Genomic DNA, 11,743 nt, shown 5'->3' with positions numbered 1-11,743 from the left:
CTTTGCCTACAACTGCTATTTGCGACTGACAGCTCTGGGATACTGTGCTGGACACAGTTCTGGTCTGATCCTAGAAGATAAAGTAGGTGGTGGTGGTAAGAGAGGACAGGGGACAGCTGTACAATCTGGCTGCTCTCTTCTCTGTGACAGCAAAATCCTTGGCTGAGGGGAGGGCAGTGGCCAATGTTGAAGTGACTAGAGACTGAGAGGAGGAATTTGTAAAGAAGCAAGAGAAAACCTAAACAAAGACAGGGATTTTTGCAGTAGTGATTGAAGAGAAAGGCAGATTCTGGGGTGTTTTAGAAGATGAAGTGATAACATTTGAGGAGTCTATGTTGAGCGGGGAAGAAATTAAATACACAACCATAGCTGATGTGGAGGTGCTGAAGATTTCAGGAACAATGAAAACTGAATGAGTGGAAGGAAGAATTCCTTGAATTATTTCACTGTACTGATGTGCAACAAGACACCCGGGCAGAGGGTTTGGAGAGAGAGTGTTACTGGGACATAATGAGGAGGAAGGTCAAGGTGTGACTCAGCAAGCTTGCCCTGTGCTGCACAGCACATGGCCCAGGGGACAGCATGGGGCTGTTGTCAGTCACTGTAACGTGAAAAGGAAACTGTAGGAGAAATGTCAGTCCTTCCACCGTGCTCCTGAGCAAAGTTTCTGCTGCCTTCAGAACCATAACTCCACCTTCCCACCTCCCCTTTTGGCACTAAGCATAGGCAGTTAAATCTTTGTAGCATAGAGTGAACTATGTTGTACTCAGTGTAGTACAAAATGTTATGTGTAATATATAGAAGCCTGAAAGAAACAAGAATTAACTTACACTCTTTGTAAATAGTCAAGTCTTTAGTTGATTCAAAATCAATTTTTTTAAGGTGAAAATACTTCTTAAAATCAACTCTCAAGCCAGAACAGAATGAGCATCCGTCTCTGGCACACACTGGGCCATCTCCATTGTTATAGAGAGGTAATAGTGAGGCTTCTGAGTGGTTCTGGAAACAGCGTGACCCTCTATAAAAACTAGGTGTTAGCAAGGACCAGGCTCCTTCTCCATGCCCATATTCAGATACTTCATGTCCTGCAACTGGGAAATTGTTCAAATCACTTCAAGCAACCAAAAGTTGTATAGCGTGCAAGAAGACAGGCATTACAGCTCAGCTGCAACATGAAGTGGCTTATCTCTCTAGTAGACTGGAGAGAAGGAAAACACACTCTACTTAAGCAGAGGCATGCCAGAGAGGTGAAGAGGGACTCTGCTCCCCTGAAGGAAAGATGGTAGCACCACCTGCTCCTCACACAACAGGAACACACAGTCATTTTAGCAGTGCAAGTAGGGGGGAATGCTCCCAATACAAGGATAAACATTTACCAATGTTATAATCAGCTTGGCATATCTGGGTCTTACAATAATTAAACCAGCAAGAAGAGTCCCTGGCCAGTGTTGGAGGAGGACACAATTCACTAAAGGCCACATAGTTAGAATTTAACTTCTGTGCTATGATCCCAACTTCTTATAATCTAAGTGTAGAAAACATATCTCTCATCTGACAGACTTGACAGGGGCTCTCAGAGCAGGCAGGTTTTCAAGGGGAAATGGCTGGTTTCCTTTCAGACCTGGTGAGTATCCAAATTCTTGTCTTCTAGCCCTAGTCACTAACAGCAGCATGATCTTTAAAGATTACAGCAAAGGGAATCAAACAGTCTTTCTTGTAATAAAAATGAGCAACAGAGCACATGCTGCGGATAACACTGATTCAGCAATAAGGCTGACTACATGGCATCTCCAGAAAATATATTAGAAATACAAAAGAGTGAGAGGTTTAAAAGAGGACCTGGGAAAGCAGGAAAGAATAGGCATTTTGAGGAAGACAGAGAAAATAGTAGCAACAAAAAAGATAAAACAGAAAAACCCCTCCCACTCTACTGCCCTGCACTCTCAAGGATATTTGAGGATACTCATCTGTTTAGAGTGTGACCTGACTAAATGTCTGAAAACATGTGCTTGTGAAGAGTGCTCTAAATCCAGTGTACCTCATGGAAACACAGCGTTTCAAGTAGAGGTCATTCAAGTAGGGGCTCTAAAGATGCAGTTTTCTATGGGGATAATAAAAGCAAAATGCAAACAAAATAAGTTTTAAGAGGACAGACTATTAATCTCTGGAAACCGGTGACCAGTCTCTGAGGAGGCAAAGTTGAAGGAAAAAAGGGATTCAAGAAAGCTGTAGCTTCTTCCTAGTACAAAAGCAAACACAAACAATCTGGATAAGGCTTTTATGATTTTTTTATTATTATTTCTGTGGCTAGCAGAATTAACAGAATTAGAAACTGCATCTTTTCAGGCTGCTAATAACCAGGAGAGGAACATAAAGAATGTGCAGATTTGCATCTTAACAATTTCCCAGCAATTTTGCTTAATTATTGAAAAATTCAAAATGGGTTTCTGCATTTTAAAGGTGTCTTAATCATAGAAATGTGAAGATATAAGATCTCATAAATTAACCGCCATGCTGGTATCATGAACTTAGGATGTGTTTCATCATCTTCGGCAGGTTCAATACTGGAAGCTATTGCTAATGATTATGGTGCTAGGAATTGGTGGAACTCACCTATCTGGTTTTCAAATGTCTGTGATCAATTATGCTTCTCCGGTAAGCAAAGCCTTCATAAAATCACATCTGTAACTGCTCTTCATGGGAGTAGGCCTTACACTTTGAAGATGCTCTAAAAATCTGTTAGGTGTTGCTATGTGAGTTTATTCCCACCTCTTTTTGGTCCCATACTGTCAAACAAGTTTGCATGAATGTTAGGAGCTGTACTCCAAAGACAACTTCCTACAGAATACCAGAAAGGCTGAAAAAAATGGAAAAGCAATAATATTCCTGCTGTGGTCTATAGCTGAATGGAGGGACAATGGAAGTTTCAGTGGCTCCTTAAACTATTATTTTTTTCTTTTATAAAACCTCTCTAAAATCTCTAAAATTAAAAATGAACAATGTGTGGCAACAATATATTGAAGCACCCTCCTTAAAGAATGTGCCATGGAGAAAAAGGTTAAAAACTAGCTGATTGAGTCTCAACCTTCAGTTCAGCTCTTTTCTTTTTCCATCTTCTGCTTGCACTCAAGAACATTTGCGCTTCACAAGAATCAAGAAAAGGTCCCAATATTTTGGTGTAGGAGAGCCAGGATTCAACAGACTAAAGAGCATAATTAATTTTTGAAAGGTTCTGTTACACTATTAGGCTGTATGAGAGGAGATATCAATCCTAATTTGCAAACAAGCGTCCCATAGCCATGCTTTTAGAATTGCTATTAATCTAATTTTTTTTTAAGTTATAAACACAGTGAAGAACTATTGTGATTAGTGCCTCAGTGGAATGAAAATCTCTTTTTCTGTCCCAGTACATTCAGAAGTTTATCAACGAAACCTGGCTGGAGCGATATGGTTCTGTGCTGCATCAGGACACGCTCACATTATTGTGGTCCTTCATCGTGTCTATGTACTGTGTAGGTGGAATGATAGGGTGCCTGTGTAGTGGGTACCTGACTGCAAAATATGGAAAGTAAGTATATTCCTCAACAGCTCACTAACCAGGGCTGCAACAAGGGGAGCAGTTAATATTACTCACCTGATATAATGGCTGTCAGAATTCTCACTGCCCCCTTCTGGTGCAGAATTTACTCAGCATGTATAACTACAGCTAGGTATATTAGACAGACAAGAATATGCAACTATTTCTGATTCCCTTGTCACAGTTTTTTGAGCCATAAGATTCCTGTATTTTTGATGAAAATTTAGTAACAAATAAATCTCTGAAATTTCTTTATTGGGCAGTAATGCCCTAGGGAGCCCAACAACACTGCAGTAGTGCAGGGGATAGATATTCTGTAGGCAAAAGCTTTTTTTTTTTTTTTTTTTTAATTGATCACAACCTTTAAAAAAATTGTGCAGCTTGATTCCTCAGAGTTTCATCAAAGATAAGCAGAAGTCCCTCAGGCCACATTCAGAACCATCTCTCTGAGGGTGGCCATAAAGGACAAAGCCAGAACTCTCCAGCTTGACATGGGCAGTGAAGAACGTTCTCACTGAAGTAGGATTTGCCTTGTTCTGGAGACACATGGATGTTTGAGATGGGAGCCTCACCCACAGGAAAGAAGTGAAAAAGACCATTCCTTATCAGTATTTATCCTGCAGGAATTTCCTTCAGCTTCATGATGTGCTTACATATTAGCATGGAAAAGAGGAATGCAGCTTCTCCCTTTCCACTCCCCTGCAAAGACCTCATGTCTTTTCATAATCAGATATGGTTGTCCTATAAGCCATGGATTTAAACATGGCCATGGCTTGGTCTGTAGATCCAGAGGAGAACAGAGAGATGTTAGTTAAAGATCAAAAAGTAAACCATGGTTCATACCCACGCGTTGTTTCCTGTTGCAGGAAGAAATGTCTGCTGTTCAACGATGTGGTCCTAATAGTAGCCACACTGCATACTGGCTTCAGTAGGAGAGCCAAATCCTTTGAGATGATCCTGATTGGGCGTTTCCTCGAGGGCATCGGTGCTGGTAGGACTCCCCACTACTCCATGTTAATGTGACTTCTTTGGGGTGGATACAGAAATCTTCCTGGGCATGCACAGTAACCCCAGTGGAACAAGGAACAGATTGGGGAAAGGTAAGATGAGCTGTCCTTTGCCTTCAAGAGGTCTTGTTGAGAGAGAGAGCTGATGGATTAGATAAAAATCTTGCTTAAAGTAAAAGGTACATTTTCAGCTTATTATTGTGGAGGATATATAGCAAACAGTTCAGAGAGAGGAGAGAGCTACCTTTGGCTGTAGGTGAAATGAAAAGGGACCCTCTCTCTTGCTTTCTATAGTTTTAGCTCTCTCATCTCTTCCTCACTTTAGGAATACATATGACTGCACATGTTCAGTATGCTGGAGAGATCTCACCTAAGAAGTTGCGTGGATTTGTAAATGTGACCTCCTCTGTGTTTCTTGCACTAGGAAAAGCAGTAGCAAGAATTCTTGGATTACGGTACTTGTGCTACTCCTTCTTATCCTATTTTCTATTTATTTGTCTTCTATAGGGCAGGAAAGTGTTGTTCTTCCAGTCCTAGAAATGGACATACGCTAAGGATGGGGGCTTTACTTTGCTTAACTACAGCTGTCAAAAAGGAAGCATCTACTCCATACCAGTCATTGAGGTTCCCTTGTCATTCACTGAGGAAAGACCCTTCTCTTGAGAAAGTATGAATCCATCTCTGGAGGTGTGGTCTCTCTGCTGAAGTTAATAAGAAAAGATTGTATGTAAACTCTCTTAGAAAACTTCTGAGATCTGAAATGTCTGCTAATTTCTTGTAACATGTAGAATTGCAGTATTGGTTCAGAGAGCTGTTGTGGGAATATTCAAACTCCACTGATCTTTAGAAAATATTCAAATTACAAGAAAAATCTCAGTCTTGCAGTAGAAATAAAATATTGGTCTATTTTCCTTTCCCTGTCCTAAACATCTTCTATTTCAATTTATCTTTTCAAGGTCTGTATGTATATTGTGTCTCTTTAGCTAGTCTAGGATCTAGAAAATACCAAACTAGTTATAGACTGTTATTGTACTGGACTATAAATACACTCTAACATGCTTTCATAGAGATCTTTTAGGAACTGAAGACATGTGGAATGTGCTATTGTCCTTCTCTGGGTTGGTGGCATTGATTCAACTGCTCTTTTTGCCATTCTTTCCTGAGTCCCCTCCCTATCTCTTGCTGCAAAAAGGAGACAAAGCTGGTTGCTTGAAAGGTAAAATAAAACTTTAGATCCTTAATTTGTTAAACCATACCTCTTGGGAAAGTAACACTAATAGAGGGGATTGGCTTTTCTATTAGCCAACTGCAGATTTCTTGATAATTACGTGATTAAAGATCTTGTAAAGATCATAGCATTGAATTATATTACTCCAGACTAAAAGGAGTCATCAGAAATATTTAAGATCTACCTCTACAGCAAGTTGAAAGCCATTTTCCAGGGCAGCTTCAGCATGTTCCAGTAAGCCATGTTCTAGTTCTTTGCTCAGTGACTGATGAATCAAAGCATGGACTGAACTGCAAATGTCGCAAATGTCATTAAAAGTTGAAAAACACAGAACTGAGTGGATCAGATGATGGAGGAGTATGCTTCATTCTGTCTTTTCTGTAGCCATGAAGCAACTCTGGGGAGAAGGGAATTATCACACAGAGTTTGATGACATGATGAAAGAAAAGGCTGTAACAAAAGGCACTAAAATCATGAATGTCCTAGAGGTGCTGAAAGAACCATCTGTATATCCACAGCTGAGTATCATGCTCCTCCTTTTACTGAGTCTACAGCTCTGTGGCCTAAGTGCAGTTGAGTATACCCTATTTCCATGCTTAGACCTACTATTAAGTAATGGAAGCGCCACAATTCCAACTTGTCACTTTCTTCTGGATCTACATTATTCCTTCTCACACAGACCCCACTGCCTGTGAAGCTCTGTGGTATCACCACTAGTATTCTTCATACCTTTAAGGGAACTTCTGGGATGGGAATACAAGAGATTCAGCCCAGCAGAAGTTCCTGCAAGGGCACTGTTGCTTTCATTCCCCTGCTGGTATTACCAAAGACTCTGTAGGGTTATAAATACCTTAAGGCTTGCTACAACCCAGAGATCTATTTATCTAGACTTCCATCTCCACTTTCTTTGACTTCTGCAGTAGCAGGTGGCCAGCCATTGCCATCCAACTTTCATTCCATTTGATAATGGAGATTTATCCATTAAGCCATTTCATTCCAGTTGTTTCCGCATACAAAGTGGCTGAGCCCAATACAGCCCAAGCTAACAGTCATTCCCCTGGGTGTCATTTTTATCACTTGCCTGTGGGTCTCTCTCCATAAGCCTTGCTTAAAGCTGTGCACTCTGTTGGAGCTTGTTCATTACAGTTCCCAGCAATGTGGGCAGAAAAGGCACTCTGCTGACAGGGAAATGGTGCCCAGTCCATCAGGGACCTTGCAGATGAGCAGCTTCTGCTTAGCAACTGGAAAAGGGCAACAGAATCAACTGTATGATGATGTATGATCTGCTATGACTGAGGTCTGCTTTTCTTTTTCCTCACTCCGTCTTGTCCCTTTCCTCTTCCTCTTTGCCAAAACAACATCTTTTTTCATGTCTTACAGGTAGTATGCTCCTTTCAACTGCTTTTTTTTTCTGGGCTTTCAAATCCCTTTTTTTAATCTCCATTAATCTTCTGATTTTTCACATCTCAAGCAGGTATGTCACCTCCACTAAACCCCAGTAATGTACTGTGGCTTTTGCAGTGATGACAAACCTAATTCAAAATGATGCTGGATAAGCACACATCACATCTAGGACTATGCTTCATTTTAAAAATGTTTCTTATTTCCCAGATCACCTTTTATACCTCAGAAATTTTTCAGACAGCCAGCCTGCACGAAAGCATAATCCCGTATGTATCTCTAGGAGTTGCAATCTCTGAGCTCATCTCTATCATATTCTGTGTAAGTCAAATCTTTCTGGGGCTTTAAGAGTTAAAGTACATGTGAGTTGAGTCTATTCTTCCTCAAAGAAAATTAATCTTCTCTTTGTGAGCTACAGAATTTTTCTGTGGCACTGCATAAATCTGTAAAGTGGTTGTTACGATCCCCTCCAGATTTTGTCCCACCTTTTACATCTTCCTTCCCATCTTCATTATCCACAATTTCTTATAAAATTCCCTCTCTTTTTCATAGAGATATAAATGAAATGTCATTCAAACATAAATATGTATACTTATTTCGATATATTTGTATATAAATATATATTAAGATGGAATCATAGCATGCTTCTATTGGTTACAGTGTTTATGAAAAAGTAGCTGCAATGCTGGGCAGCAATGGTAACTCACAGCATTAGAGAGGCTAAAAGGAACTCAATAAAATACCAAACTTGGTACCAATATGATTTGTGTTCTCTAAAAAGAACTCAAGAAGAATGCTTCATTTGTTAGACAGCTGACAGCTGGATTTACATGCTTCCAGTGATATGCAATTTTTTCCTATTCTTCAGAGCTCCATTATCGATCGTTTTGGACGCCGGATACTCCTGTGGGGTGGTTATTTGCTGATGGCACTGATACTGGTGTTGCTTGAAACAAGCCTTCTACTGAGCGTAAGTAAATGTCTCTCTGGGGTGGACCTTTAAAGAATTCTTTGTGCAGGATGGCAGATAGTCAGCCTTAGCTTTCATGTCCAAAATAGTAGGTCAGACTATCGTCTGAATACAAACTCACAGCTCCTCTGAAAGGCTTTTTTTGTTCTGCCCTGTAGTTCATCTTCTTTAATCAGGCTTTCGAATAGTCACTGAAAAACATTTTGTGAAACCATTGGCTTGCCATAGCTTTCCTCCAACTCTCTGCCTGCCTGACCTCTCCAAACCTCACCTGTGTCTTGTCTGCTGTCCTTTAAATCCCTAGATGAGCGTCCCTGCTGTCACCTTTCCCATTTGCTATCCCATGTCTCCTGCAGCAGAAGGAGTGCGTACTGACCTTTCCGACAACCGCCAACTTCCATCCTTGATACAAGTGATCCAGCTATATAGTACAGCTCTCTAGCTACTTCCAGCCAGGATGGTGGAAAGTAGTGAGGAACCCAGTGTCATGGCTTCAGTAGTGCCAGTGTTTTGCACTCCATTGAAATCTTGGTCTAAGCCCATAAACTTTCAGCTTCTTTCTGTTTCACAGGTATCTTCTGGTTCACAAGAGATTTAAACATTTCTCTGAAGTTGTCTAATTCAATAAGATAATTAGGTTAAATCAGTAACAATTTTCTCCATGCTATAATTAGCTTGTAATTTGTTACCTGTTTTTCAGAGCTGGGTGCAGTTCAGATCACCTCTGTAGATATGACACTGCAGGCTACTTTTGGCTTTCCACTCTATTCAGTACAGAGAGATAAGTAGTTCTAGTGAGCACCTACTATAGAGCCCAGTGTCATGGGCTTTTTCGTAAATATTGCTTCTCCTACATGTTTGGATCAGCCATGCTACAGCTATAAAATAATTTTCATTCTCTTCCCTCCTTTCACCTTTGTCTAGGATCAGTTCCTCTGGATGCGTTACTGCAGTGTTATTCTCATCTTTTTATTCATCATTGCCTATGGAATAGGACCAGGTGAGTACGATAACAAAAGCAACAACAGGAATCCTTGGACCACATGGAGAAGCACAGGCCATGGATGTATGGAAGTAGAACTAGACTGTGTGAATATATCTTTGAAAATCAACAGCTCAGTTTGGACTGAAATCAGGGGACTCCCAATTTTTGATGAATTAACAACCCAAGAAACAATTTCTTTAACAAATTATTTGAAATTACTCAGACCCTGATGAATCAGGACCCTGTTTCCTCTCACTGGATTACAGGGTCAAGCCAAAAAAATACTTGTTAATCAATTCACTAAGACTTGTTTTGGAGGGTGTGAATGCTGTTCAGTGCATACAGGCTCAACAGGTCCATCTCTGTCTTTGCCTAAGGGCAGAGGTAGCCTCTTCTAAAATATCAGAGTTTTCTCAACTCACCTGTAAAATCCTGATACCTGATAGCAAGCATAGTCTGTCTCTTAGCATTGCTCTGTCCTTTCTCATCCTCTCTTAATGTCACTCTGAATCACCTACATTGGTAATGCCAGAACCAAACTTACAGCTCTCTATTTAGGACCATGCTCACCTAAGACCAAAATTTACTCTGAAAGTTCCCTGACTAAACACTGCTTTTAGTTATTACAGTCTCCAAATTCAAATGGCAGCCTTTATTATTGTAAGGACTGTATATGAGGATGATGGATGTCTTGAAAACCTAACAGAATGCCCACAGTAGCAGAACCCAGGTGTCTCCTATGGGCAATGGAGAGAAATAGGCCATTAGGGCCATTCATCTCCATATTTTATACATATTAGGTGGATAGAAACTGCACTTCAGGGGTGTCCATCTCCATGGACTGTAAGAGAAGTCTGTAGGGAAATTCAGATAGAGATGGCTGTGCTGCCCAAATATACATGATCTCACAGTAACGTGACTTACTGGGGCTGTGTTTGACCACTGACATCAGTTCACTTACTTTGAGGAATATGGTTAACTACAACAGTGGTTTTATTGCTTTTTTATGTTTTTTCCTCAGCTGGAGCCGTTACATCTGTCATGAATGAAATCTTCACCCTTTCAACAAGGTCCTCCGCTTTTGTAATTGGTGGAATCGTCATTTGGCTAGGCCTCACTTTCACTGGAATGATTTTCCCCTTTGCTGTCGTATGTAATTTGATTCAAATCTTCTCGTTGACTCCATCAATTCAAACTGGTTTTCTAGGCTGGTCTGGACAGGGAGTAGGATGAAATGCCTTGTAGATGATTAAAGCTGTGAATCCCTTATTGCTACTGGCATAGGGAGGCCGTTTATGTAAAACACTTCCCTAAACTTCAGACATCCTCTGCTGCCTCAAGAATAGATTGAAAAGATAAATAAATATTCCTTCTGTAAAATTGACTTATTCCTCATTTCACAGGGACAAATCAACAATTTTCAAGAATCTATAGGAGCAAGTGTTGTCGAGGAAATTACTCATCTTACTGTATTTTTATTTCCAGATGCTTCTTGGTCCTTTTTGCTTCCTCATCTTTATTGCTGTCCTGGTCATTTCAGCGGTTCTCATCTACATGTTCCTCCCAGAAACAAAAGGGAAGTCAACCTCCGAAATCACAGAAGAATTCAAAACACGACAATTTAAGAAGAAACATCGTCAGACTGTGGAGAAAAATGCTACTGAAGGAAAGACATTCTGCACCAGGCTCTGATAGGCCACTATAAGCAACTTCCACTGACAAAACGCTGTGTCTCAAAATTGAACTGAAAGCTAAACCTTAACATGGACTTTTCTCAATAAAATGTAATCCAAAAAGTAATCCACAGATAGCTTGTCATTAATACAAGTACTCCTATTTTATATTAATCTTTGCTTTTCGTGCTGAGAGCAAATGGCTCCTTCCTAGAACAGCTCTGTAGCAGGAAGACATTAGAAACTACAGACACTTCTCAGAACTGGCACATGGAAAAAATTTTCAGGCATAACACATCGATTTTATTTCAAGTCTTTCTCCTTTGCTGTCATTTTAAAGAAGCAGGATTTGTCTCTATGTTTGTTGCTTTATAAGAAAGATCTGCTCAGGATTAAGAGCAGGATGAAGAGAGGATGAAACATAAACATAGTTCTCGCAAACAATTTTCATGTCATCTCTTTATGATATCACACTGTAAAGGATCTAATATTGATCATGAACACTGCACATGAACAAATACCAGGTAGAATAACAAAGAGAACTCAATTCTGTTCTATTTTCTTGAGCTGACATCAAGTAACTGTACATCCTGATTGTCTCTGCAATGACTGTCAGGGATCAGCCCCGATGCCTGGGCAATTAGTACAGAAGAACTCTCACCTGCATCCTCTGGAGCAAAGTGACTGCACCCTCCATGCATATCAGTTGTAGCAAAATCTGGAGCAATTTTTTCTAGTGTGAGCAATGCTCTCAGCCTTATTCTGGGTACCTCATGGATGGCACAAGGGTTAACAAACATACAAGTAGTGCTGAGAGCTAGAGGACCAGAGCCCTGGAGTGAGATGGGGAGTAAGACACTTTGAGAGAGTACTAAGAGAGTAGACACTTTGAAAATTCAGCC

At 40.3% G+C, this 11,743-nt stretch overlaps 1 protein-coding gene across 1 annotated transcript; it reads left to right on the top strand.

Annotated features, from left to right (window-relative positions):
• Positions 1-1,600: 1,600 nt before the first annotated feature.
• LOC104033230 (solute carrier family 2, facilitated glucose transporter member 11) lies at positions 1,601-10,860 on the top strand. Its single transcript, XM_009485813.2, has 12 exons — positions 1,601-1,624; positions 2,557-2,655; positions 3,408-3,568; positions 4,444-4,568; positions 4,910-5,039; positions 5,652-5,800; positions 6,197-6,384; positions 7,424-7,534; positions 8,082-8,183; positions 9,108-9,183; positions 10,190-10,317; positions 10,654-10,860. The coding sequence occupies exons 1-12, from the start codon at positions 1,601-1,603 to the stop codon at positions 10,858-10,860; spliced, it is 1,500 nt and encodes a 499-aa protein (XP_009484088.1).
• Positions 10,861-11,743: the final 883 nt, after the last annotated feature.

The sequence above is a fragment of the Pelecanus crispus genome, chromosome 11 (assembly GCF_030463565.1).
Source record: "Pelecanus crispus isolate bPelCri1 chromosome 11, bPelCri1.pri, whole genome shotgun sequence".
Classification (NCBI taxonomy): domain Eukaryota; kingdom Metazoa; phylum Chordata; class Aves; order Pelecaniformes; family Pelecanidae; genus Pelecanus; species Pelecanus crispus.
This window is presented reverse-complemented; position numbering and strand designations above follow the sequence as displayed.

Coding starts and splice junctions, on each gene's coding strand:
- LOC104033230 (XM_009485813.2), top strand. CDS start 1,601: ATGGCTGGTTTCCTTTCAGACCTG. Junction 3,569..4,443: donor CTGACTGCAAAATATGGAAA/GTAAGTATATTC, acceptor TTCCTGTTGCAG/GAAGAAATGTCTGCTGTTCA. Junction 9,184..10,189: donor TGCCTATGGAATAGGACCAG/GTGAGTACGATA, acceptor TTTTTTCCTCAG/CTGGAGCCGTTACATCTGTC.